Raw genomic sequence first — 23,089 nt, 5'->3', positions numbered from 1 at the left:
GCCCAGCCCCGCTCTGTGTCCATAACCAGGGCAATCACACCCCAGATCTAGTTTACACGCAAAATAAAACTAATTCCTTGTTTGCGTTTCCTTCCACAAATCCCCAGAAATAGCCCACAAAGGGAAAGCTATGAAGGAAAAAGTGATTAATTCTCCGTGGCACATTTAAACACCGTTTTTATTACAATTCAGCCTTTTCACGCACTTTGCCCTTTTCTGATTCATCCTTGCTCTTTTGAGGTGGAACAAGGCTGATGTTTTGCAGCTCCCATTTCCCAAGAGGAGCTTTTAACTCTTGATTTGCTGCTGTAGCTGTGTCAGTGAAGGAGAGCGGTTCCCACTGCGCCCACAGAAATGGGGATGCCTGGGAATGTTCCCTGGGAGCAGCAGCATGCCCAGCTCTCCCAGCACAGCCTGTGGGATCTAGCCCAGGCATGATGGGTGCAGTGGGGTGCAATGGGGTGCAGTGGGGTGCAGCTGGGCCAGGGACATCCCCAGCTGAGCCGCCGGCACCCTGGCTCTGCTGCACAGTGCCCGTGCAGCAGCGTTTTACAACACAGAGCAACAAAACCTGAAATGTACTGGAAATAATTCTACTACCAAATGCATTCAGCTCTGTTTGTTTGCTTTTAAATTAACATTGGGGATGAAATGATTCACTGAACTACAAAGAGATCCCTCGACTTGACAAGAATCGCAGGCAGGATTTCTTCCACTTGCAGTTATCACAGGAAAAAACATTTCAACATCTTGTCTGCTCAGTGCAAGAAAAATAGTTCTGTACTCTATGCTTGGGAAACAAGGAGCTTATCAAAAAAATCTCAGGCATCAGGGGGATGAGACGGCAGAGACACCAATGAGGCACCTTCTCTCTCTGCTGTGCCTAACCTGGGAGCTGCTATGGGGAAGGACAGCTCTCTGAAGCAGCACCACAGGGCTGCTTTTATTAACTGCTGGTGTCTGTGATTAAGGGGATGGGTCTGCAAGAGACAGAGTAGAAGGAGCGGCCACCAGCACCGCAACCCCAAGCCACACAAATGGGGGACAAGGGAATGTTTCTCACTCATTTTCCTGCAGACAAAAGGGGGGAAAGGCCCGGAGATGCAGGGAGAGGAGCGGGCAGTGGGGTCTGTGCCCAGCCAGGCTGCCTGTGCCCCCATCCCCCCAGGCCCTGCATGCAGATCCCTTCAAGGTCGCTCACCCCTCCTTGCCACGCAGCATCCTCTCAGCCTGAGCAGGAAAAGCTTCTCAGCCTGAGCAAGAAAAGCTTCTCCCTGCTCCCTGCCCCCTGCCCCCTGCCCTCCTGCCAGCAGCCTGCAGCGGGGCTATTCCAGGTGCCTCCGTTATGCAGACACACATGGGCACGCACACGGGGACAGCGGTAAAGATTAGGAGCTGCTCGAGGTAATGATTAGGAGCTGCGGCAAAGCAAGCACGGGTGGGTAAGCTGAACTAGTCAAAGAGCACATAAGCCTAGAGTCATAATTAGACGTGGGGAGAGAAGCCATGACCTTGACAGTATTAGGGAAGAGGACTTCTAATTAGGAGGCAAAAGGGCCAGGTGCTGTTTAACCTGTTTCTAAAAGTCGTTAAACTGCCCTGAATGACTTTATTGCCAAGAAGATTTGGAGGACAAGCTGACAAGCATTAGCAAAGCTGACCGAGCGAGAAGAGAGGCCGGGCTGGGAATGAGGGCACATTCCTCTGCGTCCAGCCCCAGGTCCTCAGGGCTGCCCTTGCCACCAGCCGGGGATGGGGACGAGGTTAATGGTGGATCAGAAACAACTCCTGAGTACCCACCGGCAGCCTGCAGAGAAGCGGGAGTCTCCAACAGCTCCATTTGCAGGACAGGTTACTGCACAGTAAATATTTCTAGGTGGTTTAGGGCTGGGGAAAAACATTTAACTCAGGGAAAAGACTGGTGAGGTTCTGCCTCTGGGAAAACCGGACAGAAAGATGGATGTCAAGAAAAGGCTCCAGGAGAACGTCAGGCCACAAGTCATAAATTTTCAAACCGTTTTAGTGTGCAAATCCCTTTAATCTTGGCACCTTGGGACCAAACATGAAACCAAGCTGGTTAAATTAAATAAGCCAGAGGAACTAAAAATTTCCCTCAGTTGGTTGCCCTTTAGGTAGGAAGCTCCAGCTGCTGGTTCTCCAGCCATGCACAGGGCTTCCAGGAGTGCCCCAGCCTGTGAAGGCGTTTCTCACAGGATGCTGAGAGCCCACTCTGTGGGTGGGCTTTGATGGAAAGCCAACGTTCTAAGAGTTGCTGAGACAGGCAAGAAGCTGAGGAATGTGGAAGTTTAAGCTTAGGCTGCTTTTAATGTCTTTTTAATTGAGCTGGTTTGCTAATTCTGGTTTCAAAGCTTGTGACTTTTCCAGAGTCAACAAGGTTACTTGATGATCAAGCTCTCTGTTTCCATCAGGTCTCTTCCACCCACTTAATGAAAACAAATGCCACCCGAGACAAGGGCCATCCTTCTTATTTGTCTTCTGGGGCCCTGAGAATGGGCTTGCTTTAGGCTTCTTTTTATATACGTTATTTTAACAAATGAACCAAATTATATTCTGGCTGCTCCCAGATACATCTAATTCCCAAACTGTAATGGAGCTGTTTCTGGTTTCTGGTCATTAATCCCATTAGTGTCAGCCGTTGCATCTGGTCCTGGCCGCGTGAAATTCTAGTTGCTCCCGGAGAGTGCAGAGTAAAAGCTCTTGGAAGCGGTTCCCTGCAGCAGGGCTCCAAAGGGCAGGAGCAGGGCTTAGTGGCCAATTAATGGCAGCTAATTCCCTCTCACCTGCCCTTTGCCCACAGATGTCCCATTTGAAGGAGGGTGCGGATGCTGCTGGTGGTGGAGCAGCCGGAGCGGGGCAGCCGGGGAGGGTTATTCCCCTTTTATGAAGTTTGCCATCCCAGCTATTGTAATAAAATATTTCGACCAGTGAGATGCAATCGCCTTTGAAAAGCAGAGAATTAAAGCTTCCTAGATGGCTTATGGCAGACCCTGAACAGGAGAAAAGCACGGAAAAGCCAGGCAGCGGGAAAGGATATTTGTGCAATAAGCCAGTCCTAAGGCCGTGCAGGCAAGCAAGTAAGAGTTGATGAGAATCAATTGGTTTGCAGCAGGACCTTGACTGCAGCAGCTCGTATTTCCAGCAGCATCAAACTTCCTTCACTCCTAAGAACCTCCAAACTTTAAGACCATTTTTCCCCCTCAGTATTCAAGTGCTGCCACAGTCTCTGGCTCACCAGCCCCACGGGTACTGGGGGGATGAATGAGTGCGGCATGAAACAAATTGGAAACAACAGCTTACTTTTACTGTGAGATAAAAAAAAAAGAGAGAGAGAGGCAAGGGGAGAGTGGAGAAGTGCTTAAATAAAACCGTGCAGCTCAGGCTGAAAGAAGTAGGTTGCTTATCCATCAGTCCGTCAGCAGCCTCGTGCGCTCGATCCGTGCCGGAGCCCCCAACCCTGCTGGCCCTACAGCTCAGCTGCGTCTTGCTGCCTTGTGGCTGCTGGCCTGGAAAATGACAGCAGGCACAGAAAAAAAGAAAAAGGAAAAAAAAGTATTTAGTGCTTTGGTTAGGGCAGAGATCAAGTATTTAGGTGTTTCTCCCAAAGTTGTTACATTTGGCATTCTTCTGAGGGTGTTTACTTCCTCCTGGTGCCGAAAGCAGCGATATATATCAAGCAGCAGGAGCACAGAGAGGCTGCGGATGTATTACGGGGCTGGCATGAGAACACAGTGTTTTTTCTGGCTGTTTCAGAGACCACAAGCCAGGCTGCGAGGAGACCTGTGGAGGACGGGATGCGGGCTGTCCCCTCCCCATCCATGCTACCCAGCTGGATGCTGGTGGGCATGGGGGGAAAAGGGCAGCAGGAGCCTTGCAGGGTGGTACGGGACACCCCCTGCCCGATGCCTCACTGTGCTCAGGACGGAGCAGCCGGTGGTTGGGATCTGGGGAGAAAGGCACGTCCTTTTGCCAGAGGATGGTACCAGCGAGAGCAGCGGTGTGCCAGGGCTGCTGCCCCTGCCGCTGGAGCAGCACAGCGAGCTGCTCAGGGGCTGCTGGCGAGAGGGTTTTACCCTTGAGCACTTGTTTTGCTTTTGTTCTCTGGAGCAAGACACCTGCTTTTCCCACAAACAAAGCCATAAATTGTCGTGCAAGCAGGTTTCAAGGGGAAGAAAAAGTGGAGCTGGGATGACAGCAACAGGGAGTTGTGTGAGGAGGTGAATTACTTGAAATATTGCTGAAAACTTCCACGCCATAAATATATTTCTGACCACAGCTAATCAATCATCATAATTATTCTATAAATAAGGGAAAGGCTGGCTGTATGGTACCTGACTTCTTTCTGCAGGCCTCTGGAGCAAATTTGTTAGCATCTTAAAATAAACTATTTGCTCCAGATAGTTTGTTTGTACTCTCCAGGCTGAATTGTCTTCTCATTCATTTTTCAATGCCTTTGGTTTGGTCGTTGGGAATCTTTGTGCTTTTTTCGCTGTCTGGTTCTGACAAAGACATATGGGGAGGGGAGGGGAAGCGTGTTTAAAAACCAACGAGAAAGCACTTGCTTTTCTTCTGTGCCGTGAGGGGTCTTGACAGCAGAGATCAAAGTTCTGCTTCCACATCCCCCTGGACTGGTTAACATCCGTGTTTGCCTCTCAGCTGGGGAAGGGACATGCTGGATCATGGTTATTCCGTGGTACGGAGCTGCATGCTCGAGCATCCCAGCCTGCCGGTGCCCAAACCAGACACCTGCCTGTCAGCCACCCCCTTTGTGGTGACAAAAACCACACGATATAAGCCACAACCAGAGAAGGGACAAAGCATAAAGGGTAATGCTGCTTTCCTCCGGGCAGCTGCAGGGAATGGTGTCTGGCTGCTGGGTGAGAGGGGACTCAGCTGGGCCACAAAACCCTCAACAGGTAAACAACAGATTTCATGGCCAGGTTGCCTCAACTGCTGGAATAAGCCTCTCTGGGAATTAGGGAGTGCGAAGTGCCCCGTGGTGCTGATGCCAGGCAAGGAGCGGGTCCTGAGCCATGTGTCAAACACACAGAAAACTGCAGAAGGAACGAGGTTTCCATCTCCCGTTTGCTCCGTGTGTTACTGGTGAAGACCTGCACCAGACTGGGGAGAGCTGCACCCGTGCTGCGCAGTGATGGGGAACAGCAGGAGAGCATCGCTGCCTCAGATGGCACATCCCATTTATTTCATTTCAGGTTTCTACAGTGGGAAAATTATCAATCAGCTCCGCTTATATTTAAAGTGGCTGTGGCAGGGAAAGCTTGTACACATGTGGAAACTCATTCCTGGAGCCCCCCTGGTTGCAGGGAAGGAGCTGTAGGGTTTATGAGTTTAATTTTGAGCCCTACAACCTCACGTCAGCCACCACCTGCTCATGGACCTATTTCTGCAAGAGTTTTATAAGTGATAAAGTCAATATTGGTCTGTGATGTGACAAAGTGTCTTGCACCAGTTTTTATCCCAGGCAGAGGTAAAGGATGCTGAATGCCCTTGCAGCCAGGGGCGAGCCCAGCTCCTGGCAGGTCTGCCACAGTCAGGCCAGTCTCCAGCCCCCTGGTCTCCTTGCAGCCCTCCAGGCTAAGGAGGCCTCAGTTTAATGTCTTTTCCACAGGGCTATAAACTCTCAACACACCATTTTTTCCTTTTTATAGATCAGCATTACTAATTTATTGGCAGTTTACTATTTGGAAATGTTCTCATATAAATTAATGGGAAGGTAATATTAAAGCTCAGTCCCTGGGGGAGGAGAAAGCCAAACAAAACCCACATTCCTGGTGCTCAAGAAAAAGCAGCCCTTTAAATCACTCCCTTTGCTCTGCAGAGGCCATCACTCCAAGGGCAGAAGCTGGGTGGAGCAGCCCCAGAGCTTGGGCTCCGGCTCTGCCAGGGCTTCCCGAGGGTCCTGGACCAGGAAGCCAGCCGGCTCCAGTGCCCGGGGCACACAGCTCACATTTATCGCTCTCCACAAGATTTGTTCCACTCCAGCTCCCAGGTCCCTGTGATCTTTCTAACTTCCATGGGGAAATACGCACCCTGACTGTACTTTCCTTAGAGCTTTTCAGGCGTGCAGACATCTCAAGACACTTCAGCAGGCATTTAATTATAAGCCAGAGGAAGAAGCGCCCTACTCAGACAGCTTCAGCTGCTGCTGCCAACCAGCAGCGTCCTGCAGGCCACGGCGCACAGCACAAATACATGCATTTGTGTCAATTAAATGGCATAATAAGTCTGCGCATTCCTCTGCTAAACACAGAGGAATGTGTGCTGAGGGGGTGAGGAGCCGCTCTGTGTGTATGAAGGAGGAGAAGTGGTTTTTTCAGAGGCATGAGCCGTTACTGAAGGCTGCTCCTTCGTCTCACGTACTTCAGGAGAAAAAATGAAGCTATCTGCCCCAAAACAAGGCCCCCGCAGCATCTCCCACTTGGTGGAAGGTTGCCCAGTGCCGGGGGTGCAGCCCCATGTGCGAGCCCAGCGCTGGAGGGGGCTCACTGCTGGGGGTCCCTTGGCATCCCCCGCAGCTGGGCAGGGCTCAGAGTGACAGAGCTGATGGGGAGTGCTGTGCTAATTTACATGCGCCTCCTTTCATTTTATAAAACTATTGCCATTTATGAGGAAAGCTTATTGAGTTAAATCACTTCTCCCGCAGTAATATAAAAATGCTGCGGCTCAGGAATACTGACATGCATGAGAGTCGGGCTCACTTTTCTTGCTGAGCAGATGAGGAACAGGAATGATTATTTCGTATCACTTTACGAAAGAGACCTTACTGTAATATACCTGCTGTGCATTGATAAATAGCACCAGCAGATAATAAGGGCCTTAGGCAAAGAGCAAGGAAGAAAAAAGGCTTTCCAGCATGTGAACACAAATGCTTTAAATGTGAACTAAATTGGCCTGATCATTCCTCAGATTTGCAAAATTAAACCGTGCCCAATTGTCAGCATCACTGAGATTTACGAGACAAATATAGCCAAAGCAAAGGGAATCTATAAAAGCCCTGCTAGAGATGCTTATAGTGTTTAAAAGGCATGTATTGCTTATGAAACCAAGTGCTATAACTTGGTTATCCTCCATACCACCTCCCAGCAATGGAGAGCTGGAAAAGTTCATCAGCCAGGAATGCGCGAGAGATGTACGCCGGCACCAGAGCTGGAAATAAACCAGCCTTAGCACCGAGCCTCCGCTCTTCAGAAAACCTTTTTACACAAAGAACTGTAGGGCTGGACCTATGCATTCTATGCACCACCATTGAGGTGAAAACCTGTAATTCAGTATGAATAAGCATCCTAGGAAGCCGCCTGCTGCAGACATGCTTGGGAGCTGTGGAAAAGCCCATGCGAGATGACAGCTGGTAGCCCGCTCTTTCAAGCTTTGCCAGGCGCTGGGTTTGCTAACGCTCTCTCTCTGCTAGGGGCTGTAGTCTTAAATCAGCAGCTGCTCTGCATGGTGCAGTTACCGCGTGGTCACTGGGAACTACGAGTCAATGAAATCAAAGTCATCTTTGCTATTGCCCTGGCTGCACCTCATTCACCCAGAGCCCTCAGACTCCTGCCATAGCTCGAACCCCCACCCCCGTAGACGTCCAGAAAGAACACCCATCTTGCTGCATTTCTCTCGTCATGTTTGTCTACCTTGTCCCATTTAGCAAACCAGGACTGGATTAGGTTTTCTTTCCCCATGAGGAGCAGTGTGAAACATTGACCCCGTAACGGTGCTGCTCCTTTCCCAGGCAGAGAAGACCTTTGCTTTAGCTTCACGTCTCCAGGTTGTTAATGTCTCCCAGCCGACAGCCACCGCATGAAGGAGAGCCACCTTGCTTCACCTTGCAGCAGCTAGATGTAAAACCTGGGGAAACCATGGCAATGCTGGAGTCAGTGTCACCTGTCTAACGATGCCAAGGACTTTCTGCAGAGTTAACGGAGGCAGGTTACCTCTTGAGCTGTTAAAAGCACCATTTCCAGCCTCCTGCAAGGGCTGTTTCTTGGGCATCTGCTTTTGACCCCAGCTGGCGCACCAGGCTCCATGGCCCCTGCCTGCCCTGTAGCAGAGGTGCCGGCAGCCGCAGGGCAGAGGGGGCAAGGGCTCGGTGTGCCGGGGATGAAACCAGCCAGGAGCTGGCTGTGTCTCCATCAAAACAAACGGTACCTGAGCACAAAGCGTGGGGTGAGCAGGTGGATTCTTGATGCCTGTGCTGAAGACAATTAAGCTGCTCAGACGTTTCATCTGTCCTCAGGGTCCTGCTTCAGGGTCAGGATTTGCTGCCCGGCCAGGAGGCGGGGGGATGCAAACTAAGAAGCCAGTTAGAAAAAGATGATTGATCTGAGCTCGTTCCTATCAGCCGTGCTGGAACAGAGGCAGAGCCAGAGGCGCTCCATCTACACAGTACGGCTGCTGCATTCGGGATACTTGTGCCTGGAGGTATCTTGCATGAGGAGCTTGTCCCCATCCTACCCCGTTTAGAGGCACGCTGAGAAACACGACATCCTCCCCTACGCTAAGTTCAACCAGGGCCCCAGAAATTTCTTAAGCAAGCATTTGAAATAAGAAATGTAAGAGTGCCTCAGAGCTGGTGCTAAATATCAAGAAGAGAAAGCACCGAGCTTCTTGCTTAGCTCCAAGACCAAAGGGCTCCCCAGCTCTTTCCCCTGCCCAGTCCTAAGCCAAACGGCTGGCAGGCACCCTATGGGTGGCTTATAAGAGACCTGCAGGCAACAGCAGTGAGCACCGGCACCTGAGCAAATTCAGTGTCTGTCTGGGACTGAGGCTAGTGGGGCTTTGGCATGCTCCGGGGCTGTGTTAAGGGTATGGACAACGTAGGCATTTTTTGCTTCTTTCATTAATCTCTGAGGCTTTAGCTTAGTTATGCTACTGGGCTGCTAAGTCAGGGCTTCATGCTTTCTGATTTTTTCTTTTGTCTTGCATGCACACATGAGACAGATTTTGCTTCCACAAGGGATATTTATAGGACATATGTTGGAGCTTGAAGAAGCTGATTAGCAATGTTTAGCTTAAAAAAGAAGAAACTGCATGAGAGCAGCACGGCAAGACAAATACTGTTTGAGATGTTAGCTTCTGGGTAGCAGCTCCCCTGCCTTCCTTGCTGGGTCTCAAGTCCTGGGCAAATGCAGCCGGGGGAACACGGAGCCAGACACGTGAGGCAGGCTCTGCAGCAGGGCTGGCGTTAGTCAGCGAAGGCAGGGTGCTCTGCCTCCTCTGCCTGGGGAAGGACTTTGGGGACAGGGGTGGCTGAATAACACCCTTCCCTGGCAACGTGGGCTGAGGCTGGAAAGCTGGGTGATGTCCCCTGGGCAGACAGCCCACGCTGCAGGGAGGCTCCGTGGGGCTGTGGGAGCTTGCGGTGACTCTTTCAGGCTTGGAGAGTGGGAGAAAGGCAGATGTGCCCCATGGAACTGTTTCTGGCTTTTTCACACCTTCTCACCCTCCCCTCCAGCTCCCCTGCCTTGCAACACTTTCCTTCCAGGGGTCTGGTGTGCTGGAGCTGTGTCTTGCTTCTGCCAAGACCATTAGAGGAGTTTGAGACGTTGGGGGATGTTTTCTTATGTGAATACAAGTCTTGGAGTCCCCTAAGAGCTGCTCAGAGGATAAAAACTACTAGATGCTTTCCAGAATTCTATTCCCTGTCAGCACTGGTCTGACAAACCAAAGTACGATGTTACAAGGAGGCAGCAATTGCATTATACTCCTCTCTTCTTCACAAGCTCTAAGTAACACTTCTTTTTCCGTATGAAAGGAAAATGGGTAATGGCAACCTATTTCTATTGAAGAGACAATTTTCACTCCTCCTTGGCAAGTGTAGCCAGGGCAGCATCTTTCTTTCCACTCAGAGGCAAATTAACAGATTTTGCCTCAAGAACATGATGAGTGAAGTGCACTGCAGCTGTCATGGGTGGCAGCACCCTTGGGGTGCCCACGCTTATTAAAGCTTGCTGGAGCAGAGGGTCGTGGGTGATAATGCAGGTGCTGTTACGGAAAACCTGGGAAGTGCAGTTTCGGATCATAGGGAAACCTGCTCATTTCTTCCAGAACACAGGTCTGCACAAACATCTGTGACCCACAGTGCAGCAGCCAGTTCCTGTCAGTGCTTACAGCTTTGCACCAGCATCAGGAACTTCACTCTCTTTGGAGAGATGACTCTGAGAAGGACAAGCTAGACAAACGAATTCACTAATGACTTCCTTCCCTCCTACTTAAATGGTGGAATAATTCACAGTTCCTGCTCCCGCAGCGGGCTGCTCCGTCGCCTGCCACCCGCTCCCTGCTAGGCAACCCCGGCAGCACTGCTGAGTACACGAGCCAGACAAAAGGGGCCAAGATTGCTGATGGGCATGGATCTGCTTTTCAAAACGCCGGGAAAACGGGTGTGCTGGCTGTTTTCAGAAGGCGCAGAAGTGAGGGGCTCATGTGTTGCCTGGCCCGGCGGCAGGCAGGCAGCAGGCAGGGCTCTCTGGAGGGTCAGATGCCCAGGCCCTGGCCACCTCCCCGGCTCCCGGTGAGGTTTACACTCCAAGCATCTCAAACCGGCCCCGAACCCAAGTAATGGCCTATACATAAAAGCTTTGTGTGCACGCTTGCTTTGCCTCTGTTGAAAGCCTCAACTCTCCTTTGATCTCTTGGGGTTTTTTCTGGTTCAAAAGTACTCTGGGAGCTTCTGGCTGGTGATGTTTCAATGCAGGGCAGAGGACAGAAGCTCTCGAAGAGGCTCGGGGCCAGAGGAAAGCTGATGGCAAGAGCACAGGGCTATACATTACCAGGGCTCGCTTGCTTTACTTATGTATGTAGAGGTATCACAGCTGTTTACAGCCAAATAAATACGCTCAGAATTTCCTGCTGGCTTCCAGACCCCTTTCTCAAGCTTGACCTGGGCTGCCAGGCCCCAGAGCTGCCTGGCCGCGGTCCTGCCCCCCACCCCAGGGTGGTGCCCCAGCGTGCAATCCCCATGCTGGTTCCATGCAGACAGCACAAATGGGGAAATAATATTTTTTGAAGTGGGGATGAGTTAAGAGGATTTGTTTCAGATACAAGATAGCTCTCATTAATGTTTGCTCGTTTGGGTTTATGTAAGCCGTAATTGATTGTCTTCTACTTAACTGCATTCCAGTATCTCTCAGGCTCCAGAACAGACTCTTACGAGACTGACAATTGCAAGCTCTTCCCTTCTTCTCTCTAAAGATCTTTCATGTTAGTTAGCCGGGTTTAATGGAGGATAAAGTCACTGGGCTCGCAGTAAAGCTGAGCTTCCTCTTTCAAGTCACCGCACACACCGCCCCCAGAAAGGCTGCGTCCAGGTGGTTCTTGTGCTTTGATACCTGTTTTTGCTGAAGCTGTTGTAATTTGCAGCTACGGACATCGTGCGTACAGTTGTGGCTTTGCACGTAAGGAACGTCCCTGGGTCTTACGGCTCCCTCCCCCCAGGCTGCGGAGGGACAAGAGCTCTGCCTGAGCAGAGCCGTGGTCCTGGTTGTCACTGGCCTTGGGGACAGCTGCTCTTCAGGCCAACCCCCGAGACTTCATCCTTCCCAAAGCAGGTTCCTTCTGACCAGGAATCCAACTCCAAGTAACATGGGGATTTGGATGCTGAACTACAGCACTTCTAGCGGCAGTCGGAGCCGATCCAGCGGGAGCACAATACGGAGCGGGGACTTGCGAGGTGTCACAGGGACAATGCTGACCTTTCAGCAGGCTGCCTGGCTGAAAGGAGGCTCCTTCTTTTTCTAGAACAAGTTTATAGAGAGGCAGAAAAGAAACCCAGTGACTCAGAAAGGCAGCGGAGAGACTTGTTCCTACTTAGGTCTTGCTCTCTGGGGTGGCTGTTTTGAACCGAGCGAGCTGTGGGTGTGCAGTGCCCCTTCCCTGCTGGCCCCCTGCGGAGCCAGAGGACGAGGGGACCGCCAGGCAGTCCGGGCTCTGCAAACCGCAGTCCGGCTCCTCGCACGTAGCCAGGAGCGGCTGAGGAGAGTCTGTCCCCAGATTAATGCAAAAACTTCGCGTCTTGCAGCAACTGAACGGAAAGCATCCAAAGGCTCCTTGTTTCAAGAGAGACACTTTTCTTTCGACACAACTAGCTGCAGGAATAATTTAGCTTCTTACTGGCAGCCCCCCTGGAAGGAGCGAACGCGTATCGGGCTGTGATGAAACACCTCTTAAAATAACCAAAGCCTTTCCCCACGCGTGCACTTGTCCTCCTTGCGCTCGGTTGTCTTTAAGCGAGCGCAGAGCAAAAAAAAAAGGCACCAACTTTCAGCCGAAGGAGGCTCGGTGGCGGCGGTGGCTGCGAATCTCCGCGGTTCGGGGGCCGGAGGAGGAGGCGGCTGCCGGGGAGAGGCCAGTCGCCAGCGCTCCCGCTTTGCCGGCCGCTCCGTCCCGCAGAAGAGCCGTGCGGGAGCAGCCGCGGGATGCGCTGGCGGTGCCGCCCGGCTCCCCCCGGCAGCCTGCGCCTGCTCGTACGGCCGGCTGGTGGAGCACGCTGCGGCCGCCGCCGGGCCCGCTGCTCCGGCCAGCGGGGCCGGGGGGCGAGGCAACCCCCCCGCCTTCCCCAGCACGCCTCCCCGGGGCTTCGCGGGGCCGTGCCGTGCCGGAGACCCCGGCGGCTCGGGGGACCCCTCGGTGCCGAGCGCGGAGCTGCTCCGGGCGCAGGACTGCGCGGGCGCTGGGGCTAGAGCAGGTGCGTGCGGCCGGCCAGGGCGAGCAGCCGCCCCCCGGGGAGCCACGGGCGAGCTCCGGGGGCCACGGGCGAGCTCCGAGGGGCAGGCGGCGTCCGGGGGCGCGGGCTCGGGGAAGGCTGGTCCCCCGCGGGACCCTGCCCGCCGCCGGAGCCGCGCACAGCCCCGGCCGCCCCCCGCCCCAAGCCCCGCCGCGGAGGGGCCGCGCTCCGCCCCCGCCTCCTCCCCGCGCAACTTCCCCGTGCCGCGGCGCCCCCCACCCCCGCCCCCCGCCCCGCGGGTGCGCGCACAGACGCGGGCGCGCCGCGCTGAGCCCAGCCGCGCCGCGCCGAGCCCAGCCGCGCCTCCCCCGCCGCGCATGGGGCGCGCAGCCTCCGCGGGCGCGCAGCTGCCCCGCCGCCGTTGCTGAGGGGCCAGGGCAGCCGGCGCAGCCCGACCTCCGCCGGCCCCCGGGCATGCCCGCCCCGCTGGCCGCCGCCTGCCCCGCTGAGCGCTGCCGCGGGCGCGGGGCGGCGCGCCCGGATGGAGAGCTGAGGCGGTGAGCCCCGCCGGGCCGGGCCGGGAGACGTGACGATGTGGATGCGACGGCTCTCGGGAAGCAGGTAGGGCCGGGGAGCGGCGGCCCCGCTCCTCGCCGCCACCCGGCCGGCCGCACTCGCGGAGTGCGGCGATGAACTTGGCGGAGCGGGGCGCGGGATGGTGAGCGGGGCGGGGGGCTGCCGGCGCTCGGGGGGACGCGGCCGGTCCCCGCTCCGGGATGGCCTCCGGCCGGCTCCCCCCGCCCCGCTCGGCCGCCTAGCCCCGGGGCAGCCGTGCGCCGCGGTCCCGCCGCCGGGCAGGCCCCCCCCTGCCGCCCCGGCGGGGTCCGGAGCCGGGGCCGGGAGAAGTGAGTGTGTGTGTGTGGGGGGGGGGGGCTGTGGTGGGGAGATTAAACGGGAATTACAAAGCAAAGGGGGGACGGAGGCAAAGTGTTACGTAACACATTTCCATTACCGCTGCGAAGTCATCCGAGCCGAAATCTTGTTATTTCCCCGGTACCGTGCTTGGAGCACGCTCACCCCCCCCAGCCCCTGCCCGCCCCCCCCCCCCCCCGCAACCGCAGCCGTACCCGCTTTTCTGGGCTTTGAGCCCATCTGGGTGCAATACGTTTGAAGCAGCAGCGTGTTAAACAAGTGAGATCGGAAGGAAAACTACGCTGCTGTAAGATTTGTGATCCCTTCCCCCCCCCCCCCCCCCCGCCACCCCTTCCTCAGCCAGATTTTCTATCTAAAAAGCCCTAGTTTGGTTCGTGTGGGGCAGGGGTCAGAGCCTGCCCCTGCCCCGAGCATCCCCTCCGCGCAGCGGGACAGTGGCTCGGGCGCGTTGCCGTGTTGTCTGGCAGCCTGGAGGGTCTTGCTGCTGCAGAGGGGTCCCAAGGCAAGGGGTCCTGCTCCCGCGGCTGGCACCGGCCCCTGCTGCCGCTCCCCGGGGAGCGGGACTGGGCACCATGCATGGCTGCGGGGTGAGTGGATGGATGTGGTCCCCGCCGCCCGCCCTCCCCCACGCAGCAACTAGGGGAGCCCATCAGCCCACTCCGCTCCCCGCACCCCTGCGCTCCGGCAGAACATGGCTGCTGCTTTGGGGGTGCGGGAGGGGAGGTGGGCAGAGCCCCCCGAACGCTGCGGGTGATGGGAGAGGCCTTTGTCTGTCGCCCTTTGGAGCCGCGGCAGGCATTGTCCCTCTGCCTGAGCTTTGGATGGAGTCCTGGAGGGTGAAACTTGCAACTGAGGTTTTTGTCTGTGCCGAGGAGCTGGGGGAGACTCTTGGCTTTTGATTTACACTCGCCCGTGCCAGGCAGCATATTCCAGAGGCACGTGGCAAGCGAGCTCCTGATGCCCCCCGGCCTCGTCCCCTGCCCTGGCCGAGGTACCCCGATGGCCCGGTCATGCAAGCATCTTCACGCTGCCACCAGAGATGTCCATCCATCTGTCCGTCTGTCCTCTGAGGATGTGCTGCTGCATGGTGGGAAGGGCAGAGTCTCCAGGGAGTCTGCGGTGATGTAGTGGCCTTAGGAATTACTCCTAGGGAAAGCACCTGAGACGTTTTTCAGGGTGCCTTGCATTTGGATTTAATGTGTGGCAGGTGAACAGCCCAGTGGAGCTGGAGGGCTGCTTCCTGAGGCTGGAGCCAGCAGAAGACCGTTATCTTGGAAACAGAGGACGCCCTCTGCTTTTTTATTTTTGTGAAGAGTTTAGCAATGAAAACAGGAGCCTTCCGGTCTCTTCTCTCCTCGGTTTGCCTTGCAAATTCCTGTGCTGTGTATCCTGGATCCCCAGCGTCAGGCTGTCCTCTTTGCCACCTCGTCAGCCTTCAGTCCCTCCGTGTTTTATTTTTAATAAGAGATAACTTTACTGCTAACCTTGCCTGCTGCTCTCACTTCTCTCTAACTCTAATTGCTTCTGGCTTTATTTCTGACATTTCCCATGTCATTTCCCCTCATTTTCTTGAAGACTGCTGGAAAAATAGCTCCAAGAGAAGCAGTAGACCTTTCCAGTGCCCATTTCACCCCGCACAGTCTCTGCCTGGAGCTGCTGGCTGCCGTGGGGAGATGGTACCTTATTGCTCCTTTCAAGTCGGATTCCTTTCACCCCAGGGCAGCAGCAGCCGCCTGACCTTGCAGGCGAGCCTTGCTTTTCAGCTGAGGAGGGCAAGACCTGCAAACTCGCATCACTCGGAATTATTCTGCCCTTGCTTTCGTGAAGGGGAGCCTGCCGCTCCCCGGTTCTGAGCGCTGCAGGCAGCGGGGCTGGGTGTGCAGTGTGGCCCCTTATGGCCCCAGCGAGGTCCCGGGGATGCTGCGGGTCCATTGTGCCCTTCGCAGCGTGGCAGGCACAGCCGTGGGTGCTGTGGGGCACAGGTCTGGTATTTGGGGGGACAGCAGCTACTCTGTTGCTTCCCAAGCGTGCACTGACATACGTGTGCGTGCACGCATCTGTGTGGGTTCCTGCGCCTGTCTATAAGGGCATGGCAGCTTTCTGCGACGTGCCGCCTCCCTGGCTCCTAGCTCTGGCTGAGGACTTCCCTTCCATAGCTACAAATATCGCTTTTTAAACAGTATGGCATGATTTTTACAGAATTTTGCTCCGGCATGATTTGCAGTATGAGGAAAAACACTGTTTGCAATTTCTTCCTGATTGTATAAAACAACTCATTAAAAGCATACATCCCTGTGCATTGACACTGAGGAAACTTTATGGGCCTCGTAGTCACTGCCAAAGCAAACATTTTTCCATGAATTTCACTCATCAGGTTCACGCTGTCAAATGTAGATTCAGCCACTCGTCAAAGATGCAAGCCTTGCAGTCTGGAAAGTAATGAGAGCAGTAAGCAGTGGGAGTTAATGGCCTCCACTGAGGAGTCCTTACTCATCCCGCATCCACACAGGGGCTGAGCTGGCTGCTCCCGGGTGAATTGATTGCCACAGAAATTCATCTAGTGTCACCGGCTATGATACTTAACAGCCACAATAATGCTTGAATAAACTGCACTTTTATGCAGCGGTTCGTACCTCTTAACTGGCAGCAGTTTCACAGATGAGGCAAAGGGAGCGGCGCTGGTCTTTAGCAGCCTCTTACCCAGAGCATGAATAATTGTTGTAATAACGCGGGAGCCACCGCGTTGCCTTTGTGGCATCTCCGGCAGGGTGACAGTCGCGTTGTGGTATCTCCGGCGGGGTGACAGTCATGGGGCTCCCATGGTCATGGAGCCGCTGCTTGCCCTGATGCCTTGGGGGCTGCCCCACATCGCCAGCCATCCTGCCCACCTTTGGGATGTGGGACGTGCGTGCTGCCGGCCTGTCTGCGTCGGAGCACTGCAGCTTGGGTTTGCTTTACGTAACGGTCACCTGCTGAAAAGGAGGAGTTGCTAATTTTCCTCCAAAGCCTGGCCTGTAAAAGGGAACCACCACGAGTAGAGACCAGCTCTCCAGCTGGCCCGATAACCTTGTTCCTGCCTTTCCTCGCCCAAGTCTGAGCCGCGAGGTTGCCCGGCATGGCTTATTTATATTTGTGTCGATGTGTACATATACAGGGTGGCCGTGAGCACCGAGAGTGGCTTTACACAACAGTTCTGTAGGGTGTGAATAATCCATGGGACTTCCAACAGGTCTGAGGTTCATTATGGAAATGTATGCATGCCTAAGCCTTTAAATATAGCTAATAGGAGAAGGACTGGGAGGAAAGATTACAGGAATCAATATGCTGAGCTGGAGGAGTGGGAGCTGCTCCCCTCTGAGTTGCAGTACCTTATATTCTCGTTAAGGGTTGGTGATGGTGAGGTGGGTTACAGCAATTCAAGGCCAACGGAGTTTGGGTTTGAGACCAAAACTCTTCCAGTGTGATGACTCCTGGAAGCCAAGTCTGTTGAGTGGGATCAACAGGGAGGATGAAGCAGCCTCGTTGGCACTTTCACCCCTCATTTAAAACAAAGGATTTTTCCTTCCTTCCATCCTTCCGTCTGTCTGTCCTTCCCATAATGGATGGTACCGCTGGAAGGGGTTGCCTGGCTAAGCCCAGCGACCGGTGGTGGCTGCCATGGTTTTTCTGGGGATGCTCCCGAAGTTGCTGCTTGGCCCTTCTTTGCCTTGGTACATGGTTTTCATCAGAGTGCATTTTTTCACTGGAATAACATAAAACTCTGGACCTGAACTGCCTCCTTAAAAACGGAATTTGAGTTGATATGAATATTGCCTGTGGCTCTTCTTACCAGGACCTGCACCTACAGACTTTGATAGCTTACATAATTTCCTGTGATGGAGACGTACTTCATCTAATTTCACTTTGAAATGCATTGATTAAATCAGAACTGCTGGGAGATTTAAACTGAGTCTCTGTGGCCTGAACTTAACTGTGGGAGCTTTACCTGCCTTCATCCTTCAACATTAATTTGGTTTTATGAGGATTCCTCCTGAAATGAGGTTTTGTCTGCCACCGAATTGCTACTGCTTTCTGGGTTTATCAATTTCTTTCCCCGGCTTCAGTGGATCTGTGAGCAGAAGCTGTGCTAAAGCCTCCTTTCAGCGCGGTGTTGGATGCCATTGCATGGAGCCATGCAGAGAGGGAACATTTCTGGCGAGGCTTTGTCTCTCTCCCGTGCTTCTCGGATGGGTTGCCGAAGCTGGAGGTGAAGCACCCACGCTGCATGTGGCAGGGCCAGGTGATGCTGCGGCTGAGCTCTCGCCCGGGGCCAGGGATGCTGGGTGTGATGCTTGTGGAGCAAGATGGAGACCTGTAGCAGTACCCCCGAGTGCAGGAGGATGTGTCCTCTCGCCAGTGCTGAGTGATTCAGCCTTTCTGGTACCAAGCAACGGCGATAAAAGAGAAAGAAACCCAGCTTGGCTAGAGATGGATGAGTAGTCACATGGAAATAAGCAGGGATGGGGTCAGAGAGTGCTGGGTGCCCCAGGGCAGGAGGCCGAAGCACCCGCCAGGGACTCACCCGAGGTCCTTCCCGGCAGAGCAGTGGGTCATACATCCCCAGCAAAGCCTTTGAGCTTGGCTCTGGTTTTCTGTCTGAGGCCACTGACTGCCTTTAGGCAGTGCCCCACCACAGTTCAACAGCAGAGGCTTCCCCAGCCCTCAGCCTTTGCTGGCTGATCTGGAGAAGCTAAATGGACTTCAAATAACCCAACTGTATATATAAAAAAATAAAGCTTGTCATTCATAAAGTGTTCATTTTCAACTCTGATCTGCAAAATGTCTCATTGTGACTTGGAAATGATGTGTAGGCAGGAGATACGCTTTGCCATGTGATGATTTTTGTTGGAATTTGCTCTGTAGGTCTTTCTTGGCAGTTTTTCTTTTCTGGAAGCAGTGCTGCATCCCCAGCGGTGCTGTGCCTGTTCTGCCGGTGGCTGCTGATGCGTCCCGATGAGCGATGCTGCTGGTGCACTCCAGCAGTGTCTGGCTTGCCCAGTCCTACACGGTGCTGTGGGGAGCAGCAGCCATTCCCTGGCACTGTGTCCCATGGGGGGCCGTGGCTGGAACGGGTGGCGAAAGCAACGTGCTGGTTCCTAGTGAAGAAGCTGGCTGGCAGTGAGGAGAGGCGGAGCCTCAGCTGCAAATTTGCTCTTAGCCCGGGCAAAGCCGTCCGTGGGCTGAGGCTTGGCTGTTGCAAAGTGCTGAGGTGGGAGCAGTGAAGCTTTCCTCTGCCTGGCTGGGGTGCAAGTGCCTCAAACTCTGCTGGCTTCCAAACAAAGGCTGAGTAAAAGCTGCTTCAAGCACAACACGTGGTCTGGGAGCGGTGGTGTGCTTTCTGCAAGAGAAATGCAAGTCTGGACCCTTGAGGTGGAAAAACCGGAGCTTGCTGGCATGCACGTGCCCTTACACAAGCGGAGTGAGGGGATGGGGACGTGCTGGTGCAGAGGGATCTGTGGCGAGGGGGGTGGCTGTCTGCTTGAGGACACCGGCAGAGCAGCACATGCTGTGTGAGGGACTGCACCGTCCCTGCAGGAAAGGGGGTTTATGGACTTCAGCTACGACCTTCGCAGGGATCAGTTGTTCCCATCCGTATGGGGCTTTGGCCATGCCTCCCTTTCTGCAGCGTCCTGGGATGTTTGGAAGAATCCTCTTGCGATACCCACTCCAGCTGTGGTTTCTGGCCCTATAAATGGGAAACGTGGCTGCGTAATGCTGGCTTTGTAGCTGTGTAGTAGAGCTTTTGTGGCCCAGTGTGGGAGGGCTGAGGGCTCGTTGCTCAGCAGACAGCATTAGAGGCTGCGTTAAGAGCAAACGGCGCTAATTGATGTTGCTACTCGACTGCATGTCATTCAGGTTGGAGATGTGGCAAGGTGGGCAGGGAGCCCGGGCTCCCCTCGCCCTGGGATTTGCGTGCCCAGTGAGCCGAGCCCGCGCACGCACGGCTTCCTCGGGGACGCATCCCTGTAATTGTCAGGGCCCCGCACGTGACCCCAGCCCTGCTCCCAATGCCTGTGATAGCATCTCTGCCTCCATCTGCAGGACTGAGTAATGAAGCGTCAATTAATTGACATGGATTAGGACATCTACTTAAGTACCCACTGAAACGTGGGTGATTAATGCCGGGAGCCGAGGCCACGTGGCTGCGCTTCCCACCGGGAGCATGGCTGGGCTCTGCCTCTCCTATTAAGTTTTCTCTGGGAAGGATGAGAATGAGTTACTCATCTTCCTGTGTCTTGCCTTCGTAAGAGGCTCCTTACTCATGTAGCATCCTCCAACGGGAAATATTCAGGACTTACTCTGGGTTCCCATCAAAGTGACATATTCTTCTGACAAAATCAATTTTACTAATTTTGATAGATGAGGACGGATATGTTTCTCATGGGCAATTCCCTGGGGTGTTCTGCTCAGGCAGCTGTCGGGAAGGGATACGATTCCACGTTTTTCCCTTCCATCCTTCGGGAGGTCCAGACCCGCACAGTGTAGAGGCTGCTGGCGTGTGGACCCGGTGCGAGGTGTGTTTGCGGGAAGCTGAGATACTGCAGGAGATGCAATAAAGCAGTGAGGGATGCGGGAGGTCTGTCGCCACCAATCTGCCTGGCAGAGACCTCTGTCTCTCCTTTGGAGATAACACTCTGAAAAGTTTAATATCTCCCACAAAGGTTTTTGGTGGTGGTTTGTTGTTTGGTTTTTTTTAATGAGATGCAAAACACAGCTATATCTGACTCACTAGCTATTAGGCTCCAGAGGGTGTGTGCCCACAAACAGCGCAGTGTTTTCTAGGCGCTGAGAGTGCCTCTGGTGACGCGTGTTCACCTTGATCTGGCGGGGTTTCACTCCTGTGGCTCTGGAGCGGGAGAGCCTGCGAGCTGCCTGGATGCTGTATGTGTGATGAGGTGGCTGTGGCAGGGAGAATTGGTCTTCTCCATGAAAAAGAAATTGTTCGGTGCTAAAAGGGGATTTAAACCTTTGTATGAAAGGATCAAGAGTCTTTGCCCTGGATTTCATTCTCGCTGCCTTCCCTTTCTATTTTGGTTCAGCTTTTTCTCCATCTTTTTGGGCTGCTCTCTTTTCCTCTGTGAAGCGCGTCAAGCTGTGAGCCTGCTGTGGGGCTGGGCAGGGCCCCAGCGCTTGGCTCGGGAGCTGGGGGGGCCGGGGGCTCCCCGGCAGTGCCGCAGCCAGAGCCTTGTCCAGGTGGGGCAATGCCCTGCGCTGTGCTCCCCTCCCTCGCGCCCCACCTCTCGTGCCTGTGCTTTCTCCAGGCTTTCCTATTGATGTTTGACACCTTTAAAGAGTGCTCCGCCACTTCTATTTTTTTAAAATTGTATTTCTCGCTCCTTAAAAGCCATCTGTCTATCTGTCTCCTTTTAGAGGCTTTATTTCTCTTACTTTCTTCATTTCTGTAAGAGTTACCGGAGCTTTTGAAACTCTTCATGCTTACTCTGCGTTAGCTCCCATGGATGGCTGCTGAGGTTTCAAGGCAGGCTGTGCATCCCTGGGCTGCCAGGGATTTCCCGGGAGAAAGCCAGGTTTGGATCTTGGTTATTCTGGTGTAAATTGAGAGCAGCTCTACCAGGAGACCACAGTGCTGGAGTTAGACCCGAGCAGGTCGGATTTCCCAGGGAACCGCACAGCCCCGTGCAGACACCCAGCCCTTGCCATGGGGAGAGGTCAGCTGGGCCCTGTGCCGGTCATCCCAGTGTTTCCAGTGGGTTCAGTGCTTGCCTTCATTCCTGGGAAACCAGAGCAATTTGAGGTCATTAAAAATCTCATTAGAAGATGTTTTCTCCCTGAGTGTTTTCCACAGTCGGTTGTATTTCCCATTGATGCAGGTATCTCAGTGGGCAGAGCAGTGGAGTCGGACGCGCAGCTCCTGCCAAGCCCTATTGTGTTACAGCAATGCAGTGGACCTGCGTTAATAACTTTGTTTTAAAGCTCATTAAGCTGCTACTTTATACTTACTGAGCTAACTTACCTTATTTTTTTAGATCAAAGCGTTTCCTGTGTAAGTTGTAATGACACGCTTGAGCACATTTATTTAGAGGCTAAGATAAGCTCTTGGCTTATTTACCAGTGAAGTGGTGGTGGTAAAGGGAGGTGCGAGCAGCAGTTGTGCCGTGATCTTCCTCTCTGCGTGGGTCCCCTCAGAGCCGGAGGGCTGGGTTGGAATAGTCACTTTTTTCTTGAAATGACTGTGCCTTTGTGGATACGGGCTTCAGAGGAGGGAAACCCCTGGTAAGGCTCCTGCTGCAGCCTGGGCTCAGGCAGGAGGATCGCACTCCTGGCAGGGTGAGCCCCGCTCCCACCGTCCCATCCCGCAGCGTTTGGGCTTTGCGTCCCGCTCATACGCCCTGATGCGGACGTTTTGTCCGAGGAGGAAGCCTGATCATCCTGCAGAAGCCTGGCTGTGCCCACAAATTGATTATACAGGTGGTAAGCGTGTGGCAAAGGAAGAATATTTGTGAGGAGAGCTGGGACACGGGCAACTCCTTCCTTTGTGGCTACAAGGGGAAGCGTGCCTTCCTCCGGGAGCCGCTAAACCCGACCACTGTCCTTATTTATTCTGTACAGCATTAGGGATGATCTCTAAGCTCCCGGGTTTAGCGCTGTCATACATATGTCGCAGTCCCTTCCCTTAAGCTGACCAGTTTTTGCATGTATTTGGTAAAAGGGTGGTGGTGGTGGTGATGGGAGAGGTCTCTCGTGGCAGTGATGGGAGAGGGCAGCGTGGTCCTGTGTGCCTGGGTAGGTGTTAGCAAGTAAAGGCTAGGAAGCGATTTTGTCGTGCACGTGAGGTGATGGAATACACAAAGAGGTTTAGATAGAAGGTGAAATCAGGGGAAAACTTGTTTCCTTAGGTGTATGGGATTTTTCTAATATCACCAAGAACGGAGCTCAAGGCTGTGACTCTTCGACAAGTTTTTTGGTGGATTTGGAAATCTGAGAGAAACTTCCCAGCAGGTTGTGTCTGAACTGAAGCTCTTGCTGCTGCCTGGTCCCCGGTGCTGGTGCAAAATTCGGGGGGGATGAGTGGGAGAAGTTGGCACCAGGTGCAGGTTTGGGCTGGAAAGCCAGCGCTCACAAACCCCCTTTATCCAGGCGGGACAAAAGCTGAGTGTTATTTCCGACGGGTTGATGAAATGCCCCACTGTCCGGCCCTGCCATGCTAAATGCACACAGTGTTTGCTGGCTGGGTTGGCCGAGCGGCGGCGGGGGAAGCGGTGGCCACGCCGTGCCTGCTGGGGGGGATGCTCCGGCAGTACCCCAGGCTGCAGGTCCAAGCTGTGTGCCCTTGGGCAAGTGCTCGGGGCAGTTTATTGCCTGGCCAGGGTGGGAGGCAGCATGATCACCAGCCCCTGCCCGCAGCAGGCAGCGCAGGCAGCTCGGGGCGGCTGGCAGATGACACTGCAGCCTGCTGAG

At 54.2% G+C, this 23,089-nt stretch overlaps 1 protein-coding gene across 3 annotated transcripts in view; it reads left to right on the top strand.

Moving 5' to 3' along the window:
• Window positions 1-12,374: 12,374 nt before the first annotated feature.
• The window catches only part of AJAP1 (adherens junctions associated protein 1), a 47,021-nt gene continuing 36,306 nt past the window's right edge, over window positions 12,375-23,089 (top strand). Inside the window, exon 1 of one of the 3 annotated variants that reach the window (XM_055705865.1) lies at window positions 12,375-12,718. Coding sequence is in view for 2 of the 3 variants with exons in the window: in XM_055705864.1 (XP_055561839.1) it covers window positions 13,290-13,318 (29 nt within the window). In the remaining variant the exon portion in view is untranslated. Of the gene's footprint in view, window positions 12,719-12,760; window positions 13,319-23,089 lie in introns of those variants that run through there. The other 2 variants (XM_055705864.1, XM_055705863.1) reach the window with 2 other exon arrangements.

The sequence above is a fragment of the Falco cherrug genome, chromosome 3 (assembly GCF_023634085.1).
Source record: "Falco cherrug isolate bFalChe1 chromosome 3, bFalChe1.pri, whole genome shotgun sequence".
In the NCBI taxonomy this organism is placed as follows: domain Eukaryota; kingdom Metazoa; phylum Chordata; class Aves; order Falconiformes; family Falconidae; genus Falco; species Falco cherrug.
This window is presented reverse-complemented; position numbering and strand designations above follow the sequence as displayed.